General features: G+C 41.0%; 2 protein-coding genes across 2 annotated transcripts; one reads left to right on the forward strand and one right to left on the reverse strand.

The window, feature by feature from the left end:
* Nucleotides 1-1,988: 1,988 nt before the first annotated feature.
* On the forward strand, nucleotides 1,989-6,303 carry LOC105831374 (protein SERAC1). The gene is made up of 15 exons (XM_036286147.1): nucleotides 1,989-2,062; nucleotides 2,149-2,276; nucleotides 2,358-2,558; nucleotides 2,691-2,818; nucleotides 2,946-3,053; nucleotides 3,331-3,466; nucleotides 3,547-3,690; nucleotides 3,767-4,021; nucleotides 4,418-4,616; nucleotides 4,737-4,895; nucleotides 5,006-5,133; nucleotides 5,231-5,383; nucleotides 5,455-5,601; nucleotides 5,787-5,853; nucleotides 6,076-6,303. Exons 1-15 carry the CDS (start codon nucleotides 1,989-1,991, stop codon nucleotides 6,191-6,193), a joined length of 2,145 nt encoding a protein of 714 aa, XP_036142040.1. The 3' UTR covers nucleotides 6,194-6,303.
* On the reverse strand, nucleotides 6,223-26,497 carry LOC105831379 (mucin-5AC). The gene is made up of 11 exons (XM_028188791.2): nucleotides 26,413-26,497; nucleotides 22,847-23,694; nucleotides 10,854-11,351; nucleotides 9,526-10,546; nucleotides 8,434-9,231; nucleotides 8,044-8,359; nucleotides 7,889-7,959; nucleotides 7,499-7,692; nucleotides 7,297-7,424; nucleotides 7,043-7,222; nucleotides 6,223-6,964 (listed from the first exon to the last, which is right to left on the reverse strand). Exons 2-11 carry the CDS (start codon nucleotides 22,923-22,925, stop codon nucleotides 6,791-6,793), a joined length of 3,459 nt encoding a protein of 1,152 aa, XP_028044592.1. The 5' UTR covers nucleotides 22,926-23,694; nucleotides 26,413-26,497; the 3' UTR covers nucleotides 6,223-6,790.
* Between the last annotated feature and the right edge of the window lie 75 nt (nucleotides 26,498-26,572).

Genomic DNA, 26,572 nt, shown 5'->3' on the forward strand with positions numbered 1-26,572 from the left:
GTGCACAAAATGTGCACATTAAACTACGTAGTCAAATATCTATAAATCTCGTAGGTAATGTGCATGACTTGTTGGGTCTCTTCTATGCTATGTCCACGTTTATTTGGTTCTGTTTCATGCTATACCCGTAAATTTTACAATTTTCTGAACACGCGAGACACGCAGAGATACGCACGGAGTCGACAGAGCGTCCGACCGGCGCTGGAGTGGCGTACGTGACTGCTGGCAGGCAGACTCGGCGGTACTCGGCGCTAGTCTGCGCCACTCGGCGTTGCTAGGCGACCGACTTGTTGACTCGCCGCGCCTGCGCCGAGTAGCGCCGAGTCAACGTACGCCGCTGCCGCCGCCATGTTGCTCCGCGCTCCAGCGCCGGTCGGACGCATCGGACGTTCTGTTGACTCCGTGCGTGTTCGCGTCTCTTCAGAATTCATTGTGCGCAGGTACGGTGTTGTGTGGTGTTGTGTCGAGAGTCGTCGCGCTAGCAAACGAGCCATGTAAGATCTTCCGTAACAGAGACAGTATTCATGTGTAAAGCGCGGCATCGTGCGTTTGCGGGTTCCGAGTGAAGTGTTTGCGTGCGCATTCGAGCAAAGTTCGAAGAGGATACGTTCGATAGAGTATCGCGAGTGCCAATTGAAGTGCTACTAGTCGTCGTGCGAGCATACAAAATTCTCGAAACGATCAATTTGTCTCCGCGTTCGTTGTATCTCGGCGCATAATTTTTATTCAAACGGTTTTCTTCGGCCTGCGTTTCCACGAAGTTACGTGACGTTACGCCACTTTCGTGCCATGTTAATTGATTTTCGTTCTGGACAAAGTTTTCGTATGCGCGTATTTGCTCGAGGAGGGTACGCATTCACGTATTTTTTTAAATGTAACGGTCGCGCCAAGTGAAATTCTCGCGCGCGGTTTTACTCGTGTGATGATAATATATATTATCCGTAATATCGGGATTGCCGAATAAAGTATGCCGAAAAAAGATCGTTATTAATGTGCGGTTCGAGAATAGCAGAATGATGTCAGCAGAAAGCGGCAAAGGAATGTCAGCAAAAGCAGAAAAGGAATGTAGCAGTAGCAGCAGGAGCAGCGACAGCAATCGGTGAGTGAATTTTTATCAAATCAATTAATTGAATTTATATCGTATATGTGGTATTGCACTTTTATAGAACATGATTATGCACATTTGCATAAAACAGATTTAAAATATGAATGCATATAAATGTAAAATTTACGGGTATGGCATGAGACAGAACCATAAACGTGGACATAGCATAGAAGAGACCCAAAAAATCATGCACATTATCTACGGGATTCATTATAGATATTTGACTACGTAGTTCAATGTGCACATTTTGTGCACATAGAGGCGCTGATGGATGAAAACACTTTGGCTGTATCTGTATTTCAAAATTGCTGTCAGTACTAAAAATCTATAGTTTCCATTACATACACTATAGATTTTCAGTACTAACAGCAATTTTGAAACACAACCCTTAAAACGACGCGATGACCGCTCTCTCAAGTTCCTCTCTGATATAATTAAGAATAAATAAGAAAGAAAAGTACAAAAAGTGTAACTGCAAAGAATTTTGTGAAGAAGAGAAGCTAAATTTATTTTATCTGAATTTTTAGCATTTGTAATTTAAAAGAAAAAAAGAAAGTCAAATTTGCAAAACTTGTAAAAGAATCAAAACGTAATGTTTGGATAAAACGTCAAAAGTTGGAAGTTGACAGCGTTCTGAAAAAGCAATTGCACTTGATTTGGTCTGTGATTGGCGTACACATCCGGATCCACCAATCGTTTCTTTGAAGGTTCGATCGTATGTGCTTTCCGAACGCCGTTGAGCAGTTTCAATCGGTGTTTTTCGCGCGTGTGTCAGTACTACCAGTGATTCGGGACGCGTTTCAAAGTTCGAAATGTAAGGAAATCCACTGTTGCGCCGCGACGAAACTTGGTTCCGTTTCGTCGAGCGCGTCAAGATTAGTGTATGAAAACGATGAGAGTGTCGAGAAGCTACGTGTATTACTTGAAGACGAGCGGCACTTGCGTCGTGGTGCTCGGGTAAGCGATTTCCAAGGTGACACACCACTCGTGATCAAGGTTGCGTTGGATATCTCATTTGAATTGGAATATTATGTCTCATGCAGGAGCTGCTGGTTTCTGTATCAACTGCGACAGATATCTCAAATTATTCGGTCGGCTGTCAACACGAGCGTTCTAAATTTAGAGCAGACTCGTGCACAGTACATCTACATCGATGATCCTCGATTTAAAGGTATCATTTAATATTATCATACGATGTATACGTCTTTGATAGTATAATAAGTATATACAAACATTGATTATCTGGTTTCAGATATCTTCATGTTCAGAAAGGATGAGGATCTACATGGACCTGTATCAGAGAAGCCAGGAAGCCTCAGTGATATTCTGACAAGGTGGTGGAAGACAAAAAATCATAAACTCGCATATAAGTTACTGTACATGGCGCAACATGGAAACAAAAATGAGCGATACAAAGCTGTGACTGTGCTTGGTTCTCTGTCACATTTGAAAGGTAGGCTCTCTAGGCTGTCATAATGTTCTAATATCAATTATAAGTTTTCTTTTTAATATATAAAATAATTAGAACTTTAAATATATAGATATGATTTATATGAAGTTTTTTTATAGAATGCGAATCTTTTAGATTGGCAGTATCGTCACTTGGCACAAATGATGGATGCTAAAACAGCAGTAGCTCTTGCAAGAATGCCTAATGTTAATTCACAATTCTTTCTTCAACCACCATATTATCATGTACAGCACACATTACGTGTATGTATGACAATCATTGTAACTTTTACATTTTTTAAAAGTATATGTATTTGTAGGTACACATAGATACTATTTTTGTATCAATATTCTTTGAATATCTGTAAAGATACATTTATATTTTTTACAGGATGTACTAGAAAAGGTACATATGCTGCTGTTAAATTTAAATGCTTTGTGTGATAACACGCATCTCTGTCTTACACAATTCCTCAGTAAAATGTTTAAAGACGATCGAGTAAGTATTCAGATGAATATATATATATATATATATATATATATATATATATATATAATAAAAAAATATTAAAATATGAAAAAAGAAACATTTAGAAAAGTATATATGTAAAATTTTTTTTACTAAAGCATTATCTTTGAAGTTAAAAAAGCTGAATATCTCCAAATTGTTTTTAAATATTATAGTTAATTATAAACATTATTGCGATAAAATTAACAATGCAAATGTTAGTGTTATAATTGTAGCTTTGTAACCATGTATTCCATTTGATGTACAGTATCTTGTAGAATGGTTTGATCATGATTTGATAAGCGTGGGACTTTCTGTGGAAACAACTGTTCGGGATGACGAATTACTTAAAGGTTGTGTTCGTGCAATCTGTCACCATTCCTCTGTGGAACAATATAGCAAACGTGAGATAAGGAAGCGTTTTGTGCAGTTCTACAGATTGACACACTCTTCTTATATCTTTTATTTGATGTTTGGATTTCAGATTTAATCAGTGCTGGAGCTCTACCAATATTAACTGCGATACAGAAAATTTGCAATAATGACGTTGAAATTTGTATATTACTCGCGAGAATATTGTCCAACATATCTCTTCATTCTGAATATTTAGAGACTATTTATGAATCCGGTAAGACAGACTTGATATTTACGCGATATATATTATTGCATCATTGATATTATAAATATTTTTATTAATTATTAAGGATGGATTGGCATATTATCACGTTGGTCCAACAGCGACGATATTCGTCTGTCGGCACAAGCAATCAGTGCATTGGTGAATCTGGATACAGATGAAAACGAGAAAGCGAAATATCCGCAAAGTGTCTACCTTCTTCATCCTCTGCACAGAGTTCATGCAGCAACAAAAATGGACGTTATATTTTTACATGGATTGCTAGGTGGAGTTTTCGTTACTTGGAGACAACGCGACGATCGCTCTACACTTGGAGTTGTAGGTTTGTTAATATTTATATGTCTGCATAATTTTTTCATTTCTATTCTTTAGTATCTTTATTTCTGTCCTAAAGGTCATATAAAAATAATATATAAATATAAGGAAGTAAAGCACATATTAATCAAATGCCATGTCATGCGAATATAAAACATCACAAAATTTATCGGTCTCTATCCGAATATTCAGCCTTGACTTAAAAAAATAACTATATATTTTTCGAGTTATAGCTTAAAGTCTCTTTTGGATTCTGCAACATTTTTACGCAGCACGGGTTTTGCTTATATTTTTCAATAATTTCTTATTATTTTGAGTATGAAACCTTTAGGGGTGCAACACTTTTTATAATAGAAATTTTATTTTTATTTTGTTATCAAATTTCTTATTTATATAATTGCAGATGACAATACATTGGATGAGAATACAGATTACTTATCTACTATGATCGATGATGATCGTCCTCAGGAATTCTTTAAAGATTTGGCTCGCGATTTGCATTTGCGAGAATGGAGAAAAATAGGCCAAGATTTTGAGGTGGTGCTAGATGATTGTCCGCAAAACACGAATGCTTGCGCATGTGGACCTTATTTTTGCAAAGGGTAAATTTTTATTTATCAACTTTAAAACGATATTGATAAAAAATTCGTTTATCTTCAAATCAGATTAGATTTACAAAGCATAAATATTAATTATTTGTGATTTTTATGCGATATTTTTAGAGATGATGCTTGTATGACAAATGATTCCTCTACCTGTAAAACACTTTGTTGGCCAAAAGATTGGTTACCTGTAGACATACCATCCTTACGAATCATAGGTGTTAATTACGGTACAAGTTTATCTATGTGGACTCCTTTCTGTCCGATAGAAAGTATGAAGTGAGTATTGTATTTAATTTATTAACAGAATGTTTGAACTTCTCTTGCTTTATAAATTTAGGTATTAAATGTACCGATAGTTATATGTGACGCATATTTATTTTTATTAGGAGCACTATTAAAGAGAGAAGCGAAGAATTCGTTATCAAATTAACAATGGCAAAAGTAGGTCAGCGACCACTTATATGGGTCGCTCATTCAATGGGTGGATTATTAATTAAAAAGATGCTTGTAGAAGGTGTATATAAGTTGAAAATTTATGCTAATTTTTATAAATATGCCAAGAAATTATTGCTATTTTTATTATTAATGTTATGTGCCAATTACGTTTGTAGAATGGAAAACTGGAGATAAACACGGTATTTGTAAGAATACCAAAGCTATCCTATTTTACGGTACTCCTCATCGAGGTTCGCATGTGGCAGCTCTGAAGCAGACGACGCAAATGCTGCTATGGCCAACAATCGAGGTTCAAGAATTACGCGATGGTAATCTTCAATCTGTTTTAATTAATGCGCAACGTTACTTATTGTTTCTAATCGTTTTCTAATTGTTTTAGAATCGCCGCAGTTGCTAAAATTGCATGAAGAATTCTTAGAAATGTTGAATAGATATCGTATAGATATTGTGAGTTTTGCTGAAACCAAACCTACGCTTGTAACTGCGATGAAATTTCCCTTCCAATTCGTCGGCCTCAATTCGGCAGGTAAGACTTTAAAACAGATTAGACATACATTGTTGACATTTCGTTTTTATATGATTATACATCAGCTTACCTTGGTGTGTGCATTTGGAGATAAATCTAACTTATCTAGAATCCTTATTAACAACACATGCACACATACATCATATACAAAACACATATAAAACAATATGCTGGCGTGTTTCTAGATCCTGGTGTGGGAGAATTCTTTGAGATTCCGCAGGATCATTTATCGATATGCAAGCCAGCTAGCAGGTAATATCAATCGAAAATAGAGTGCGATTTAAAAGCATCATTGGATAAAAGGAAGATATTAAGCTCCATTATATTATCGCAAAGACTTCTTTTTCATTTAATTGCCAATGATGTTTTAAAACCGTGTATATCTATCGAATATGTAATTATGTCTTCTTACATAATTACACGAAAGGAAAAATACCGTATAAACTCATGCTGTTCTACATTTCTTTTTTATAGGCAATCGTTCTTGTATCAAAAACTGCTGAGCGTGCTCAGACGCCACGTCGACACTCGGGAAGAAACGACTGTTTCATCGATTAGAGATCTACTGTCCTTATTGAGTAAGTTATTTTAAGTTTGTGTACAAGAGATAATATATACGAATTTTATATATGTTTATTTTTTATGTGGAACCAAATGATTATACGTATATGACTGATTATTAAAAAGAATTGTGATAATATACATCATGGTTTGGGTTCTACATACTCAGCTTATTTTATATATAAACAAGAAAATATTTCGCTTACTGTCGATGTAATCGCCATTTTCTTTTCGCTTAATTCTACTTTTCACATTTACGATTCCCAACACGCGGCAACATGATTATATCGGCTCCGATGGAGAATAACCGATTATAATACGATTACTTATTATTCTGACTAGAATAAATAAATCCCTTATTAAGGTAAACAGTAAAGAAATGGATAATTCGATGTCACGAAATAATGAACACAAGATTACTAGATGTAGAAAAGAATACAAAATAACAAATCCATATATTTAAAATGTTCTATGTGGATGTGTTGATGACGTATCGAGGTGAACACACATCGTTGAAAAATATGAGAAAATATTTCGATAGATCCTTTCGTAGCTGCTTACCTAAGGCGCCGAATAAATTAAATGAAGTTTCAATATTGGTAGAAAAAATTGCAGTTTATATTGCCGATTAAAAATTCGTGTCGTAATCGGGATGATGACGTGACGACAGATTCGTAGTACTGTCGTAACCGTACTTGCTGCTCGTATGTGAGGGATTGTAATAATAACCGTGCCACTCGGATCGCCAACTGTCATACATATTGTATTTTTTGTTGTCGTGGAAAGATTTGTCGACCAGAATCTAACAAGGAATGAATCTAAGATAAGTAAATCATACCCGAAACACAATCTGTTGCATCGCAATGCAACGCTTGTTTACCTTGTTTGAAGTCGACTCAAAAGATTTGTCATTCCAAGAGACATCAGGATCGGTCCATATAGTGTGTACCGGTTTTGAGTAGTCGCTCGATCTGTGGCTCGACGTGTGCTTAGCCACTTCTTCTTCATAAATGGTGGACATGGTTGGCTTTAGCTTCGATCCGTTTTGTCTGTTGACGAGCTGAAAAATGAATTAATTGTCTTTTTTTTCTGCTGATCACATGACCATGTAAAAACTCAAGTTTTGACACTTACTACAGACACACCAAACACAATAATAAATAGCAAACCTCCGACACCTATCACTATCACTGCGATTGCCCACTGAGGTATCAATCTATCATCTTTCTCGATATACTGTGGCATGTTCACTTTAGGTATGACTAAAAAAAAAGAATACATGTATAATGAACAAATAGAATATCGAGAAAATGAATGAAGACTTTTGATAACCTACCTACGAAATCAGTGTACTTAGGATCAATAGTAAAGATTCCCATTTTTAATGGGCCCTTTGTGCTTGTCTCATTCCACCGATTAGCGTCGTATGTTCTTAGTGAGTCGTGGAAAATTACTTTTAATTCCTGCGTATTCACTTTCTGCTGTAAATTGGCTAACTCGACGAAGTAGTCTACTAGGATGCTTCCTTGACTGAAAATAATTATTATATTTTTGTTAAATTTTTTGTACGATTAGGATATGATAGAAAGATTCAATATATGATTCGTAAAGCACTTTAATATGATTATTAAGAACCGCAGTATTTGTATAGGATTTATGTCACATTTATAATTATCTTCTATGGTTAGCTTGATACAATTGTTCCAAGTTAGAAAGTTCGAATTACCTGAAGGAATCGATCCTTATGTTCTTGTACCAATTCATTAAAACGCTGGACTTCGAGAATATAAAGTTCATCTGAAAAAAAGTGATTTAGATATTAGTGAAAATAATGAAAAGTTTCGTAAAGAATAATGGAGAAGCTTAGCAAAGGTTGTATACTTCTCGTTCCACGTGATTCGCAAGCTCCTGCCACTCTCGGGTATTCCGATCTAATAGTTCCGGCACCCACGTCGCGTTCCCAATGATACGTATCGTGCCGGCGACCTCGCACTCGTCATCGCACATGCCGGGAGTCGTCGGCCTCGGTGTCGTCGTCGTCGTCGACGTCGATGACGTGCTCGAGATCTCGTTTGTACTGGGAATAAGCGATATATTCACCGATGATACCGTAGCTGTACGCGCTGCTTCCAGCAGCTTCTCGATTGAGATCGGTGTAGTAGACGGAGTTGGCCATCCGGTGAATTCCGTGGTGGCTCTGTAAATTTGTCATTTAAAAGAAGCTGTTTTTTTTATAATAATTAAGGTGTAATGGTGTAAGACTGAGCTTACCGAGTTGGCCATCCCTTTTGTATTTTTGGCGTCACCGTGCCTGGACCCTCTCCACGTGGAGTTTGCGGAGTAGTTATTTTTTGAATCGGCTTGCGACCACCTGGTCGGCTGGGAAACACAATCTTCAAACCACCGGCTTTCTTCGTCGTAGGCGACTCGGAATCGGTCCGTTCCGTGACCGTCGCGTTCTGCTCGCTGTTCGCTTCGGTTGTCGTAGCTTTGCTGTTCGGGACGAAGTTCTTCTTTCTTTGCTCGTAGTCTTTGGGTAATAAGGCGGAGATATCAACTTTGGAGGACGCGAAAAGATCTTGGATAGATGAGGAAATCGTTTCTGGAGAGACGTCTGTACTTTTCGCTGTCGACGTTGTCGTTGTTTGCTTATAATCCTTGGGTAACAAAGCGGAGATATCAACTTTGGAGGACGCGAAAAGATCTTGGATGGATGAGGAAATCTTTTCTGGAGGGATGTTTATACTTTTTACTGTTGTTGTACTTTTTACTGTCGTCGTCGTTGTTGCCGTAGTGGCATTCTTTGACTTGGCTTCTTCTTCGATATTTTTCTTGTTGTAGCCAGGTGGTAAAAGAGATGAAATATCGACCTTGGATTTGGCGAGAATTTCACTGAGAAGAGAACTCTCCGTGACGGTATCTTCTTTCTTTAACTTGTACCCTGGCGGTAGAAATGCGCTAATATCTTGCGCGACAACACTGGTTTTAGGTTTCGTTGGTGGCGTCGTCGATGTGGTCTTTGTCGTCTGTATTACTTCCGCGGACGTCGTTGGTTTCAAAGGAGACCACCTGAAAAAAAAAATCGATAATAGTTTTCATCGACTTTTTTTCGAGCTTTCAACGTTTTTGATTGTTAAATCTTGATACAGTTATAAAATCTGAAAAGTCGTTTTGTCGTTCATATTAATAAAACTCTATGTTAAAATCTGTATGAAATTTATTTCCGAGCCGCTAATCATTATTTAGCTAAAATGTAATATGTATATCTTAATATTGTATATCTTAGCTAAATGAACATAATGACTAACGACTCGCAGACATAAATTTTATGAAGCTTCCAAAAATATTTGCGACATGTCCAACCTGAAATTTGTCTTGGAGACGGTACTCGGAGTAGTTCCTCTCGATACATAATTCCGGGGTAGTAAACCTTCTAGGGAGTCGACCGTAGTCTCGAATCGTGGCTTCGCCGTGCTAGTGCTGGTGTGGTCCAGTCTTTTGTCGTTGTAACGTCGTGGTATGAACTTGCCGATAACCGGCGTTTTGGCCGTCGTGGTGAAGCTCCTACGGGTCGTCGTCGTTGCCGTCGCTGCCGTCGTCGCCGTCGTTGTCGTGGTGCGATCTCGCTCGGCCAGCACGTCTAATTGCAGCGTGTTGCCGGCATTTCGGAAGCCACCGGTGCCAAGGATGGCCGCCGGCAGGAGATCGCTGGACAGCTTGGACTGCGCCCAGTCGAGCTTATCGATGATGCTCTCCGTGGACTCCGGTGGCTGCGACGACCTTTTGCTCTCGAGAGAGCCGCCGTGCGCCTCTACCTGTTCCACGCGATCTATCACCGGAAACGGCAGGAAGCGCGCGCCCGATACGCTACGACTGGTCTGCACGGAGGCCAGGATCCTCGCGGAGTCTTCCGTGGTCATTTCCGGGTGTTCCTCGGTCGTCTCGATTATTGAGGACGATGACGACGACGACGACGACGACGGTGTAGGCGGTGGTACGACTTGTTCCGTGGTAGCCGGCGCAACTGTCGTCGGCACCGATATCGTACCGTTCACCACGCTCTTCGTGGTCACCACGGATACCACGGCACCACCTATCAGGATGGAACTGACGTCGGCGGAGACGTCCTCAGGTTCCTCCTTCTCGCCCGATGTGTCGAGTGTAGTAAACGTTTTATCGCTGCTCTCCATGGACGAGCCTTGCTCCAATTCCGTAGACGATATCGGATTGCCGACTTCCTCCTCGACGATTCGTGACGAGTTAGAAGTCGACTCGTGCGAGACGTCTCCTTCTCTTTTCTCCAAGGCTCCGTGCTCTAATTCTGCCGAATTCCCTGGTGTAACATCCTCTTCAGATTCCATTTCTAAGTAATCGTTTTCGCCGTCTAAAACAGGGAGAGAGTGTAAAATTTCGAAAAATTTGTAAGATCCCAAATTTGCTTATAGCAGATCGGAAGATGGAAAAAATCTTTTTTTTTTAGATATTAAAAGAATTAAGAATAGTTTAAGTTTTTAATTATGCCAAATTTTTCGAAACGGAAATAGGAAACAAATTTGAAATGCAACTGTAAAATCCAATTTAGAATTTAATTAGTATTCTGTCAACAATAATTCAATATAATTATACATCCTTATACAACGAGAAATTAACATGATTGCAGTTTGATGTGATTAGAAAGGACCGGAACTCACCTCCGGCGTCGTATCGCGAACGATTTCCGTTTTCGTATTCGTCGTAATAATAATACGTATTTTCGTCCTGATTCGTCGGGAGATCCTCGAGGTAATCCCCGTCCCTGGCGATGTCTACCGCCTCGATATTCGACATGCTGCTGGTTTCCGGCGGAGATCTCTCCTTCTTCGTTGCGCCATTCTCGGTATCAGAGCGATCTTTCTTCTCCTCCTCTTCCACCACCTCCTCGAACTCTTCCTCTTCGTGCTTATCTTCATCTTCGTATTCCTCGGCGTCGTCGTACGTCAGCTTAGGTTCTCTCTCCTCCTCTTCCTCCTCCACCTTCTCCTCGTGATTGTCTCCCCCCTTCGATTTCGATGTGTCCATCACATTGTTCTCCGTCAACGAGTGCGCCAGCGATGCATCGGCCTCGTTGCTGGACGGCGATGCATTTCGGTCTCGCTTCTCATACACCGAATTCGTTGGTATCAACTGCTTATCCCAGGATCGAACTGTTTCTGAAAATAATCAACGGTAGGCGTGATTTTCTTTGAAGTGTCGTGATTTCTCGGTTTGCATCACAAGTTTTTTCGTCGCTGGAAAGTATTTTTCCTTGAGTTTGGTATCGAAATGTTTTTTTAACGATTTATGTGTACATGTAGGGATCTTGCAAAGCCGAGATTATTACTAAAAATCTTGAAAAAAGTAAAGATGCTTTCTAATGTTGTCGCCTCTTTTCTCCACATTCTGTAAGAACATCCGATTCACGGAAAGAAGCGACCTTAATTTCTTTACCTCGATTTCTATTTTTCTTAGCTTTACAATTGTGATTTGTGTGTGTGTGTGTGTGTGTTGAGGAAAATTTTTTAACGCTGAGAAATAAATTTTCACTCTATTGATATATTTTACTTGCTCGATATTATTGCGAGCGCTCTCTTAGCGACACACGAGCAGGGCAACTTTTACTCGCTCCTCATTAATCGCGGGAAATCGCGACAGTCTTCAGCGGTCGATTTTCGACGGCCGTTTCCGCGTAATTGTTGCTCGAGGTACGGCATACGATAATAGGACGGCAGTTATCCCAACCGAGAGCCACAATGCACGAGAGACAGAATGCATTATCGTAGCAAGGTGAAAGGCGAAGTATCGCGCATTTCGCCGCGGCGTTGTGCATTTAAACGAGTCGCGCGGGCATAATTTATTAGCGGTTTGCGCAATATACTAGCGGATAAAAAAATCTCCCGGGATGGATATTACTTCGGTACACGTGTCGAAGGAGGTAGCTTGTGTGTACGCCTAAATGGGAAGATGCAGAGAGCAACGAGGAGTAATGTAACGAGTGCATTGCGATAATAAAGGCACGAGATACATATCAATATGTCAAGTGAAGAAGAGAGAGACAGAGAGAGAACGAAAAATGAAATAATTTGCATTATACATATATGTTCTATAAATTATATACAGAGAAATAATACAATAATTTAAAATAAAGATAACATTACTTTTTCTAATCTTGTTAGATAATCTTTTGGTACATAGGGATAACTTTTTAAAAATATTTTATACGTCGAATAAATAATCTAATTATTATATCAAAAATAATTTTTAAATTAACAAAAGTAAAATTACACTTTGCGTATATCGCGGTTAAGCATGTTTTTTCGAATATAAATGTTTCAAGCGTTTCGATTGTGCTTCTTTCCTTTAAAAAAAATTAAGAAAAAAAATTCGTTGGCACGAAGGCTTGTTTCAATCGCCCTCTATTGCCGCAATTATTTTTCGCAATCATTACATAATTTATGATCGGTTATAGATCTCAACGATTATGAGACGAGGTCCTCCCTCCCTTCTCTCTTCACTCTGTGTCTTTCTTTTTACCTGCTTTCTGTCTTTCTGTTTGAGCTGAGCGCTGAAATAATACGAGCATCCTCCGGGTACGCAATTCAATCCCGAGGTCTCTTTATTGTCCACGCGACGGTGTGTACTTGTATTGTGTTTCAGTGTGTCGTAACTAGAATAGCTCCGTAGGCGTCAGCGGGGCGCGATCGGATCGGCGAGATCTCGGGAAAAATCTGAGGGCGAATATAAATTTAAGTCCGTCAAAGCGACTCGCATTTGCTTGCGCATTTGCGTGCATTTAACACCTCCCGCGAGGGCGTTTTCTCGTCGGCGCGCGGCGGCGGGCCGCGGTACATACGATTGTCGTCGCCGCTATCTCGAGATAATTAATCACGCACTCGCGCGCTTTCTGCGGGAAACCCGCGTGCCGCTCTTAGATAGGACGTTAATTGAACGATCTGTTGAAATCCGCGCCGATCGCTCGAGTCGCCGTGACGTGCAGCGGCACTCGTCGATCTCCGGGAAGCAAAAGTTGGAGAACGGGAGCGCAATTTTCCTCGCGCTGATTGCGTTTCCGCGCGCAACGAAAACTCGGGATCCCGCAGAAATTTCTGTTTCCTCTAATTTTATAAGACTTGCCGAGAATTATGTGCGATTTCTCCTCTATATATGCCCATTCGTCGCTTTCTCCCTTCTCTCTCGCTTCTTCAGCCACCGTGTAATCCGCAATAAAATTGAAAAACGGGTTACAAACTTGCGTTATCGGACGCGTGCACGCATTAATCACGGCAAACGCGCGTCCCGTAACGACCAGGCGAAATGATCTACGATCGTCTTCGTCCGCGGAACGATCGCGATTTTTACCGCGTGTCGTCGTGAGTTATGCGGCTGCAAATAGCCGGGATAATTATAATTACGGCCGGCCGGCCGATAGCATTCACCACGCTTCACAATCGGTCCGGGATTAATAGATCGGCGCGCGGGGCGAGTATAAATTAAGGCGGGGTTCCCCGGCGCTACCACGCGGCCGCGCCAGTTGATCTTACAAGGTGTTTAAGCTCATCTCTCCCTCGCTCTCCTTCTTCCTCTCGCTTCATGCTTCTCGGGGCTCCGTTGATGCATCGCCGCGAATTGATCGCGCGTGACCCCGAGGCATCGCTTAGGGTGAGACGCCTAAGAATGAGCCGTAAAGAAGAAAACGACGCAACGACGCGCGGTAAAGTGATGATTGTGAGCTGCGACTCCCATCTCGAGAGGCAAATCTGATTAAAGGATAAATTGGATTAGTAATTCCGCGCGTTCCCGATCGGCATTCAGATCGGCCGGTGCAGCGATCGAAATAATGGACGAGGGATAAGGTACAGCGGTTAATAAACGTTAATAAAACTGACTGTAGAATTTATATACAAGCGTGCGTATAATAGACTGGTACTATACTACGGACGTGAACGAAATGACTGGCTGAGGTAATCTCCATAGATAAAACGGCAAGGGACATTTAAGTATTCCGCCTCGCGCGCGCGCGCGTTAAAAAGTCGCGATCCTCTCCCCATTGTCCGCGCCAAAGGCGCGCAATGAGAATTACCGTCCTTTATTACTACTGTTATTTCAGCGTGGGTTTTTAAGGTCGCGAGGAGAAATGATGCCGCGGTCGAAGAAAAATCCACCTCCGTGAAATGCTAATTACAACCGTCGCGCCCGTACGACGATGATTGTTACCTCGCGGTTTAATCGGCGACGGGCATCGCCGATCGCTATCGAGCCGCGAAATTCGTTGCCGCATAAATGTAAAATAAGAGGCAAAAGGCAAAAGGGAAGCCGCGGGTAGATTAAACTACATGTTCGCGTTGCCCCTTCTTAATCAATCTGCCAAGAATCGACCGCTTCGCGAAAAGGGCTCGATGTTTCCTTCTTCTTTTTCTGTCTTCGCGTCGCGGAACGCCCGTATTTGCGAGGGGATTGTCTGCATTTTTTGTCGTCGACGAGTTCGAGGATCAGCCGGCAGCTCGTGCCTTATGCGGCCAGAGATGTTCCACCGAAGCCACCTTCCGAGGCTCAAAGTGGGCTATATTTTATGCTTAATGCCAGACGTTATCGCCGCCACGGCTGGGCGGCGATATATATACATATATATGTTTAATGTTATATGGTACGCGCGAATAATGAAAACGCGGTAATAGATAATCAGTTCGCCGCATTACTCGGGGAATGGGATTAATGACTCGCGCCAGCAAGCAGCCAGCCTTGTTCAACTTACTTTCAACGGACAAACGGAGCACGACCGCGAATATTCGTTCGCGCAATATGCTTTGTTACGTTTCCACTCGGCCTACCTTTGAATTCTTAACGAAATTCTTAACGCGAAATGTTTTCTCCCCGCAAAGGGGAGCGAGAGTATTTTGCAAGAATCCTCCATGAATTTTTATAAGCGAAAGGGAAGATATTTAAATGTTATATTAATAGTTATTTATATCTATATTTTCTCAGCTGTCACATCTGTCGGCGTTTTTCTTTGCCTTGGGTAAGAATTGCTTTTCAGACGAAAACTGACAATGGACGATGGCGCGATCTGAGAAGTCTTTAAAATTCATCAGGATACGTCGAGAGAAGACGCTGAAGCGCCATTATTTCACATTCGCGCGGGCGCGCGCGCGAACAAGACATTTTGAAATGAGTTTAATTTTCCGCGCTGATGAGATAATGAACATCAGAGACAATGCTATGAGAGCGTTACGGGATCGTTATGCGTATAACTTATGTAACTCGGTAACTCCTGAAAATGTCTCGCGCAATTCCACGCGTCGTGGAGCATACCTACCCGCACGGGGTCTGATTTTTTGCGAATTCTAATCGCACTGGGAGGCGATAACTCACGATTCGCATTAACGCGATCGTTCAAGCGGATCCTTCTCTTCTGTAAGAGTTTTCGGGGCGACCGATCTAACGGCTGGTGTTTCTTACCACATCGAACGTGCATATATCGGGGTTCGATCGCCGACCGATTGGCGTAATTCGAAAACTCTTACATGGTCAGTTTAGCGTGCACTTCCCCGTACGAGAGCGATATACTTTCACGACCGGGACACGGCGAGGAAGTGTCCGCTGCTCGATCGGCGTGTAACGAGGACTTAGGCAACGAAGCTGCGCCCGCTCTCCTTTCGATCGTCCTTCATTCGATTCGAGCGCCTGCCGCCGACGGACATGCCTGCATGAATTCTTAGATCGCAATCGCGCGTATATTACCGATCGACCGCTCTGGCGTTCTGTATTTTAATTTATTATTATACAATTACGTTGTATAATCACGACGTAGAGCTCGTTTTTACGCGTTCTGTGTTTCAATGGAGAAAGCTTTACTACGGCCTGGCGATGAAACGTACACAGAAAAAGCAGTAATCAAACAGTAATTAAATTAAAACTAATATAGTCTACTTAGCAATCATTGTTTTTTTTTACATGTAAGTAAAAAATTATGTTCAAGCAAATTTTTTTTTTTTTCTTTATAGGCACATCTTATGTTGTGCATGGTAAAAATTCGATAAATTGGATTTTTTATGAATGTAGATTAATTCTCTAGTACTTTCATGACAACGGTTGAAAAATAAATTTTTTTCCAGAAACGTTTCTGTGGAAAAAAAATCTCATTTGTAATAGGTAAACTAATAAGTAAAGAGTAGTAAGTAATACAGTAATAAGTAAAGAAATACAACATTCTTCAGTTTGTAATTTCACTTTAACTTCTCGCGTTTGCTTTTTAATGTCAACGCTTTTAACTCATCTATGACATGAGACGTATTGATGAAATCACTTTCTACAAACTTGCCTTGGATTTTATCGAAGACAGATTGCGTTACTCTTTTTATATTATTTTTAGATTTTCATATATTTTAGTTATTTTTCATTGACCAGTAAGTTTTGTCGATACACGTTTAATATCTCCATAATATAATATCATACTAAAATACTTTTTTCTTTATATTCTAAAATTTTTTTCTTAAACGTATTATTACTCGGTCTTTCTTTCCCATTCAAGTATCTATAAAAATAAACTTTGTTTTCACTCTTGCGAATCTTTAATTATTCCTGCGCTTTAATTATTCTATCAACTAGAAAGTACATTTATTGCAATTTAATATCTGAAATATTAATTTCTGCCAACGAAAGTTTTCATTCATTAGAGTATCACATCCTCGTGTGAAATCGAGGAATCATCCGACGTTGTGAGTAGCGTATTCAAAGGTTTCACATGTCTCACGTATTCAAGCTTGCCAAACGCTCGATGATTCTTATCGAGTCGACGCTTTCGTTACTCCAGTTATGTTAATAAACTGGCAAAACGCGAAACTCGTTCTCGTTCGAGGGGGAAGATGGAGGGCGCGACTTGCACAACTATGAAATCACCAGACAGTCCGCGCTAATACTAAAACAATCGAGAGCCGCTTAAACTTTGCCACTGACATTTGGGGGAGGTCGTGCAAACTTATCGAGATCGAAAAGAGGGAACTCGCTCCATTTCTCGTCGCGCGCGTGAAAACGTGGCAGGACGGTCACGTTTAGCAATTGGCCACGATTCTCGCGTTTATTGCACCGCGAAACGAATTGCGTGGAGTTACGGGAAAAAGGGGACGTTTTGCGTATGCCGCCGTCTGCTCCAAGTTAGCAAAAACGATAGATCCAAATACGGTATGTCGATACGTAACGTGCTTGCACGCACGAATGGGGTACTTTCTAATTTGACCGCCGATGTAGCTTGTTTGGATAACGCTGTCGATGGCTTCGAAAGCCATCTTTTCCAGCGATCAATTTCGTCGATGATGTTGACAGTTTGACGTACAATATAGTAAAAAAATATCAAATAATTTTTAAGAACGAGAAACATCTGCCTCTCTAAAAATAATAAGCAACAATTTATTGCTTTTATTTTTGTTTGATGGATACTTTTCCATGAATACGTGAGAGATATGTAATTCGAAGGAAACACAGAAAATTTTTGACGGAAATCAATATTAATTAGATTATGTTAACTATAAATCAATATTAATGATATGATATTGCGAAAATTTGTGTTGTAATTGCTGGGCGAAATCAGCAGCACAGCACTGAAAAAAATAGCATTTAGCTGCGTATAAAAAGTGTGTTATACATTTATCCGCTCGTATAATTAATGCAGTTTGGAAACTTCCTAAATGAAAGAGAAGCGGCAGCGAAAGAACGTGAGGTGAGGTGAAATAGAGTGTGACGAGCAGATAGGTAATAAACACATAACTGGCACCTAGCATAGTGCACCTGGTTGCAGAGAGCGAAAGAGAGAGAGAGTATATGTAGTTATATACGTACATATAATACGGCATATGTGTCCTTCTTACATTTTATTCCTCTGCTCATTTATATATAATTTTATAAACTTTCTCTAAAATCTTTATGTGGCTGCCGCTACTCTCCAAGAAGGATCGCGTTATTACTATTACGTAGAGAAATTTTCGCTACACATCTGCCATGTGTTATTATGCTTTCTCAAGTTTGCGAGTTTTCTTTCCGTAAAAGGAATTTTCTAAATTATACCCCGGCGTGCTATTTTAACGTGATAAAGGTCTACTTTACGATGAGACGCAACCATATATCGCGATTAAATGAATATGGAAACGATCCTTACGTAATGCAAAATCCGTTGCTTTTTGCCATTAAGAAGATTTACGTTTTCATAAGTCACGTGATTTTAAGCAGCCATTATTTACGTGAACAATTTCTTTACGTTATAACTTTAATCCTAGAATATACGTAAAAGGTCAATAATTTCATTGACTTTTAAGGTGTGGCCGAGGCAGCCGGAGGCAAATTTATAAATAAATCCCTATTACATCTCGATTTTAATCGATAATATAATAAAACTCAAATAAATATACCGACTGATTATGACTCCTAAAAAAAAAGAAAATGTTAGTTTTTAAAATAACTAATCTCATAATATTTATGATATATTTTGGATCGCGCTTCAATTACTTTAAATTAAACTTTAATTACTTTAAATGTTACGATACCATGATAATTGTCTGCAGAAAAAGAAATATTTGATTACGTCGATTTTTCCAGAATTGCATAGACGATGTACGGATGTCACGCGAGCTCTCATATCGAAGAGATATGGGTAACCGCGCAAAATGTAAAGGACTCTAACGCGAATTTTCGTTGGGCAATCGGCGTTTTCTTCACGGAGCAGGTTAACACATTCTTGGCTTCCGAACGACGTGTTGGACTTTCCCAATCTCGCGATTTCTCGCTCGCGATGTTGCGAGGCGTCTCCGATGACTACTATCCGTGGAGGATCATCGGATGGGGCGGCGTCGTGAATCAGATTCGATTGAGAAAAGCCGGCCGCCGCGCGCCGTACCACCGAGAAACGCGCTTGTATTTCTCAACTCGATGTCGATGCTCCGAATTCCTTGATCGCCGTTCCGTGTCGCGTGCACGAGAGGCGGCGAAAACGAAAGAAAGAAGGCGCGCCGGCATGCATTACGACAAGGTGTGTACGCGTGAAAACGGAAAGCCGCGGATATCTAATGCCAATCCCCAAGTAGGTCAAATTAATCAACGTGTTCGATACGGATTGATTGCTCATCTCTTGAGCTACTTCGCGAATACGCGTATAACCGCGACGGATTTAATACTCGTCTCTTTTCTTTTAATACTTTCAGAAATAATAATCTCAGAAATATTTTAATGTATGTAAATTAAATATATAATTGTACATTTTTATAATTTGTAAAGGTATGATTATATTTTTGAATATAATTCTCAGAAACTTTTCAACGCCACGTCGAGTCGTCTCATTTTATCTTGTGGCGATTCGGTTAGGCAATCTTATTTATTAAAGATATTTATTTGTCGTCGCTTCACGCGCAAACACGATTTTTCTCTCCCTCGCAATGCGCAACTCCCGCAATTTATATTCCAGTTCTGCGTACGTATTTGGCATCTCAAGGTGCGTGAAGACTACTCTGCACGGTCGTGACGAGGCGGCAGCCCGCGACTGCGGTGCAAAATATCACCGCGATATCGTCACTGTGCCTCCGCGTGACTATTCGTATAGAACTTGCGGAAAATCTCTCGGAAACGCGTTCGCATTTTTCCTAGGACTCGAAGTTCCAAACCTTTGAACTCGAAAATAACAGTCCAAATTTTTACATTTAACCGATATCGTATCGAACGCATTTTTCCCCCCAGCGTGCATTTATCTGCGGCCTCACGGACCCAAAGGGCCGTTAGGGCGGTCCAAACGTGGAAGGTCGTTCGTTGGCACCGGTCGAAATTCCTGCAACCTTTAGCGCCGCTCGAGATGAACAAAGATGAACGTGGAGAAAGGTGGGGCGGTGAAAAGGAATGCAGGAGAAGCGAAGAGGAACTTTGCCGGACGACACACCGTCCGCGCGTGACGCAGGGACTATTTTGGGCTCGCACGGATTCGAATAACAGATTAAGAGGACCCGCGGGATCGTTTCACTTTCTATCGCATCGGGGATTTTCGAGAGCCTCTTCTCGAGCGGGCAAAAGTTGCCTCGACCTTTCCGAGGAGGCCTCGCGCGCCGCGCGAGATTTCATTGAAGTCACGTGCGATTGCAAGAAACTTTCACGATTGATGCCTCATCGTATAGTTGCCGGCAGTTTTATAAAAAAATAGAGATTCTCGACTTGGAAATGGTAGATTCGACCGAACGATTTTTTCGTCCACTTCTTTTCAATATAAAAAAATCTCTGACATTTTTATCGGGCAAATTAAAAGGGTTGCATCTTGATTGCATTTCTTTGTGTCACGTTAAATTACATCCAGCAATTTTTTTCAGCCTGGATTTATGCCTTGAGCAAGATCGTCATGGTCCGTCTCGTTGCTACTCGATAGAATAAAAATTTTTTCTTCATTAAATCTCGAGACTACCGCAGCATCGAAAAACGAGAAGCGAAGTTACGACATGCGACTAGCGACAGACGGCTTCTGCGAAATAATAATCAATTTCAGATCCGACCAATTGCCGAGAGAGACAATGCGATATTTCCATTGAGATAATTCACGTAACTGCAGAAATCCGCAAATTGTGCAAATCCGCCTGAGACCTCGCGTTCTAACAGCGCGTTCACGTTCACGTTCACGTTCGGCGCATTGTAGAATGCGAGTAATGACGCGCGTATACCTCGCACGTCCATGCGTAACGCGGCGCGATTGTTCGACAATCATTTGCCAATCCGTCGTGTTCGCGTGCGTCCGACGATAAGCGTAACAATGGCGAACAAAGGCAAGGTTGCGAAGGATGGCTGCGCCCGCTGGGTATTACAAATCGCGCGAGGGGAGAGGGTTCGACAAGGGCGGGGTGCCGCGATAAGTCCGCTGTCCATTAGGCCCGACAATAAGGCCCCGAGAGAGTGGACCCGCGCCGCTATCTTGCCGTATATATCGCAATTCTATTGTATCGCGGATCGTGCCTACTACCACTATAAGGTATACCTCGCGAATTACGTAGCGCGCGGGGCAAACATCGCGGTCGGTTCGTGACCGCCGACCATTATCCGCGCGCGAACGACGTTCCGTTTTGCGGTTGCGGAAAAGGGATATGTATTTTCGAGTATCGAGTGGCGATCGGACGACGAAACGAGCGAAACGCCTGGGATCGCGCGTTGCGCAAGAGACACGCGGCCGGGTTGTCTCGATAGATTCTATCGCGTCATTTCCTGACGGCGGATCATTCCTACGCATCCTTCGGCCAATAATGTGGAGTCGATCTTTTCTCAACGATGACGATCTATACGCATTGATGGAGAGGAACCTGGCGTTATGGCCTCCTACTCACACTTCAAATTGAAAACTCAACTTTTTTATTCGCCAATACGTTCTATATTCAAAATTATAAAATGTCTACTTGGTATGTTATTTGTAAAAATGCGACGACATTGCATAATAGATCGAAGAGAAACAGATGGTAATGTGGTCTTTTTACCAAAATATATTTTTTTAATGCAGTGTTTCGTTATATTAATTTATACATTTAGTATCAAAATTGAGAAATATATTGCAAAATACACGCAAATACGCGAAAGTAAGCATGATCTCTTCAGTATATACAAATTGCAGTATTAAAACTTAAAAAAATCTTAAATGTAATGTAAATTACAGATTATCCGTAAAAGTCGTAATACTTCTAGCAATTAGCGGTCAAAGATTAAAGGCCTTAAAAAGATTTTTAAATTTTATTGGGCTTTCAATTAATATAATTTGATTTTGATCGATTTATAAAAGCGGACTTTGGAATCTTTGAGAAAATTCGCGATTCAACAACGACTTCCATCGATATAGACGCCGAAGAAGGATTGGCGTTCCAACTATCTGTCATTCAAGTATAATGAGGTAAAAGTAGGACACGCCACATAAATATGAACAATACGTAGCATCAGTTGTAAGGCGGATTTTGAGATTCCTTTTGAGATTCTTAGTTCCGACATGAACTCAAAGCACCGTACGAATTTATACATTTGTAATAAATGTATATAAATCTGTAGATATATAAAGAATATGCTAGCGCAAAAAAACGCGCACATTCGCAAATTAATGATAATCATTATTTATTAATATTTATATTTTGTAAGAAAATATATATATATATTTTTTTATAAATAGTTTAATAAATAATTATTATATATATTTTGTAAATCTTTTAATATAAATATGTGGTGGGATCTTTGACGCAAAAATTCAAGACACTACGCACGTGTAAACGTGAAGTAGAATTGAAAAATGTATAAATATTTAATACATGCAATTTAGATATCTGATTGTGACAAAGTTCATGTAGGTATATTAATTTCTCTCGGTGATTATGGATTATCCAAATCACGCATTTGTACATAAAAAAACTTGTGATCTCAATCAAAACCCGCGGTGCATTCCAGCGAGAGGGACCAAACATGGCGAACATTCAAATCGTGCATGCGTGCAAAGGTCGAAACCTCCGGCCAGTCGCCGTAGAGTCCCCCGTCACTCGTGCCCTCTCCGGATAAATATCCTTCACGTTCACCGAGAAAGGTACCCATGAAAGGCTCACGAGTGTCGCTATAATCTCAGCCACGCTCGCTTTAAAGTTCGCGCATGGTATACCCTACCCGACGGGGAGATTCTCTTTCGTCGACTTACCCTCTTGGCCGCAACCGACGGCGACGAGCGCGCAGATCAGCAGCAGACGCAGGAGAAGGATCTGGCCGCACGAGGCCATCCTGTCTCTCTCCCTCAATCTCTTTGATCGACACTCGCGATCGGACTCCGTCCTCGATGAGTGCTCGTCACCCAGGCTGGTTACTCGCGGCTCATCGCGCGAGGAGAGCGACCGACCGGTTGCTGGTCCCCATTCGGCGCGGGTGTCGCGCGTCCCAGCGGACGTGAGAACTGTCAGTGCCGTTAGCCGCACGCGGGTAGGACCATCGCCGAGGAACGGCGCGCGTTCGTACGCGAGCGCGGCGTGCTTGTCACTGGTGGCCAGGCCAGGCCAGGCCAGGCGAGCGAGCGAGCGAGCGAGCGCGGGTAGAGCGGGTAGAAAGCAAAATCGGACTTTCACTTGGCCGAGGCGCGCGAGCGAGCTCGAGGCGGAGCTGGCACGTCGAGGCCGCCAGGATTCACCGCGTCCCTTCCAACGGCTGGGAGATCCCTCCTCTTCCTCCGTCTCCTCCGTTGCCTCCTTCTCTTTCCTTTTGGTAAAATCGACGGGTCTTGTCCGCTGCGTGTGTTTTGACGCTCGGGCTGAGGGACATCGACGACACTTGCCCCGATGACAATGGCAGTGGCTCACCCGCCGCTGACTTCGTTAGTCTTTAGCACCTCGCGAGACTAATCGCGCGTTCTGTATCGGTCACCTTTCCATTTGCATGACTTTTAGCTGTGCTACGTGCCGAGGTCGGAGTCAACTCGAGTTGACGGCTCCGATACGATAAAATGGAAAGGCACTTATCACATGCAGGAGTCGATGCACCGACAGAATTTCCAAAGACCTGGAAAATATATGAAACTTTAATTTTCTTTCAATATAAATTAATTATTTGATTACGTAAACGTATTAAATTGATTTGCACTTAAAATTTTATCGTATTCCATGTGATCTATAATTATATATGAATCACTTTCAAGTTTTTCGGGTTTTCTTTGTTTTGTTTATTCTCGAAGAGACTTCATTTTCTGTGTTTGTCTTTTTCCCCATCTCTCTCTACCTTTAATTCATTGCGGAAGCAGAGTTAATCAGAGTCGACACACAATGACACAAATTAAATGGAAAGTAGATATGTCGCCTAGGCAAGTCGACTGGAGAGCATTCATCGCGTTTCACGCGTGAAGTATCTTAGGAATCTCAAAGATATCATTATTTAAAAGCAAGATCATCGTGCCAAATTGGACGAAAGCAATTTATTCTGATAAAATTACTTAAATAAATTTTGTCTTTTTTTTTAGGAATATAAAATTTCTCCGTCAATTATTAATTGATAAAATATTGATCAATGAAAGAGAATTTAAATATACATATTTTAAATACGTAAGAATAATACATTATAAGTTATCAAAATAATTTGCGGCATTCGATATAATTTGCATATAGATGATATCTTGCCGTGTGTATATGTTTGACTCTTTAATCTCGCGAAAAATGCAAGTCGGCATTTAATTACTACTACGATTGTATTGTGGCTGGTGCATGCGGATATCGCCAGGTGGTATGAATAAGATCACCTTGTTACTTGCGAATCGTTCACCTTGATTTTTCAGTTGTGGAAGCAAGTCCGACGACGAAGCCTCCCAAATGTTCCTCCTCGAGGAGATCGACGACCGCCACGAAGGCGAAGACACGATGAGAGATCGTTGTTTTCGCGGATGAATGAGCGTTGTGCAAAATTAAGAAATCCTATAGCGAAGATAATTCGTACCCGTTCGCAAGTTATCCGTCGCGAAAACGATTGCATAATTTTATCGCGGGACAGCGTCGTTTTTATCTCAAGTAACACATTCTTGTGACTGAGGTATATATTTCCAGAGGCAAAACAAAAAAAAATTTCAAAAGGAGTGCGCGAGATTTACAAAAGCAAACGATATGTGTGCAATAACGTTGATTTCGCTCTACGTGAAGAGCGGATTCTCTCGATCGTCCTAATAATAGGAAACGCCGCTGTAATAATCTATCTAATCGATCGCGTTACTCGGACGGCGAGAAATACGGCTCGGCCGTGCCGTGGAATCGGTTTTCAGGGTCTCCCACGGCACTTCCTCGACCTCCGGGCAGGCCTTCGCAAAAATCTGCTCTCTCAAGTCCATCCTGTTACCCCACCTCGTTCGTTAACCCTCACCAGTCGTGCCTGACCTTTACCAGGATAACTGCCTGTAACCGTCGAACGTATATACGGATTGATTCACATCCGGACAGAGACGCGAGAGCAAAAAGGCGCAGCAAGGTCGGGCGAACCGGGAGAAAGTCGCGTGATGTAATTCGATCGTCGATGATCTCCTCCGTTGACGGTGTACGCCCGATTGAATCTCCGAAATCCGTTTTTCACTCTTCTCGCGGAACGGATGAAGATCATTCGGCGTATCATTCGCGCAAGATTGTAATTCTAATATAATTGTTGCACTTTCCCTTACATAATTTCTCAATTATATTCTTATATAAGCCTCCTAATTATATTATCAAGCTGCGTGAGATACTCCGATCGCGTGCGCGGAGGGGTTCAGTGAGAATTATATTCTTTCAGAATACTAAAAAGTAATGACGTTTCTTTTTGAGTCAAAGCTAATGGCAGCCTCTCTCTTTGTAAAGAAAAGTGAAAAGACACTGACGCTTACTCGGCGAATATCTGCGATGTTTACACAATATAAAAACGAGTACCTCCTAAAAAGCAAAAGAAATAATCGCCTTTTCTTAAAGTGATTTAAAGGACCAGCGTCCTTTCATCCCGAATATTTTACGTGCTTGCCTTCCCCGAAGTGCCTGGCGTCTTCACAGAGCACGTAAGCTTTGTGTTAAAATTTTGTAAGGTTCCCGTGAGAATCCTAAAGTGAGACTGTGCTCTCGATTGTTTCGTTGCGCGCGTACCTAATGACGTAACGTCGTTCGGCTACGTAGGAGTTCACCGGCTGTTTAGTTTACCGATTTATATTCTTACCGCGATAGCAGGAAGTGCAACGCGCCGTTGTGTATCGTATAACGGTACAACGTGGGGGATATACAATGTAGATATCTGCGTGGCGTTTATTAGGCAACGATACCTGTCGATAGCCGTCCCGATAAACATTATCGTGACACACGAGAAAAATTCCTATATAGCTATAAAGTTTTATGAAGGTATTAAAATAAACGTGTATATGGATCCAATGTACGCAATTGAAACGACATACGAGAAAGAGCAGAGAAAAAATTATGTAAAAAATGCGAATTTAAGTTATTGAAACAGTCAATGGTTCTTATTATACTTTATTTCTAATATATATAAAAAATTAACTAGCTCGATCGTTATTATTTTTCTTAATATTACTTGACACACACACACACACACACACACACACACACACACACACACACACACACACACACACACACACACACACACACACACACATTTTATGTATTTTATATTATTAAAAAATCAATTGACATTTCCTATTAATATATTTGTTCATTTTCAAATTACTTTTTAATTATTACTTTAGTACTTTTAATTATTTTTTACCAATGTTTGAAATATCAACGATGAAATGGCCATCCCGAAATCATCTTATATCCATCTATATATGCGTTAACCTTTCCGATATCAATGTTAACTCTTTGAATCTTTCATATTCAAGCATTGAAATCACCGACATTTATCCTATTGATTTCCACATCAGGCA

This window comes from Monomorium pharaonis, chromosome 4 (genome assembly GCF_013373865.1).
Source record: "Monomorium pharaonis isolate MP-MQ-018 chromosome 4, ASM1337386v2, whole genome shotgun sequence".
Classification (NCBI taxonomy): domain Eukaryota; kingdom Metazoa; phylum Arthropoda; class Insecta; order Hymenoptera; family Formicidae; genus Monomorium; species Monomorium pharaonis.

Excerpts from the sequence above, each read along its gene's own strand:
- LOC105831379 (XM_028188791.2), bottom strand. The coding sequence starts at position 22,925 with ATGGCCTCGTGCGGCCAGATCCTTCTCCTGCGTCTGCTGCTGATCTGC. Across the intron at positions 9,232-9,525 it reads GTCTCCAAGACAAATTTCAG|GTGGTCTCCTTTGAAACCAA; the intron begins GTTGGACATGTC and ends TTTTTTTTTCAG. Across the intron at positions 7,693-7,888 it reads ATAAGGATCGATTCCTTCAG|TCAAGGAAGCATCCTAGTAG; the intron begins GTAATTCGAACT and ends AATTATTTTCAG.
- LOC105831374 (XM_036286147.1), top strand. The coding sequence starts at position 1,989 with ATGAAAACGATGAGAGTGTCGAGAAGCTACGTGTATTACTTGAAGACG. Across the intron at positions 2,277-2,357 it reads CGATGATCCTCGATTTAAAG|ATATCTTCATGTTCAGAAAG; the intron begins GTATCATTTAAT and ends ATCTGGTTTCAG. Across the intron at positions 2,819-2,945 it reads ATGTACAGCACACATTACGT|GATGTACTAGAAAAGGTACA; the intron begins GTATGTATGACA and ends TATTTTTTACAG.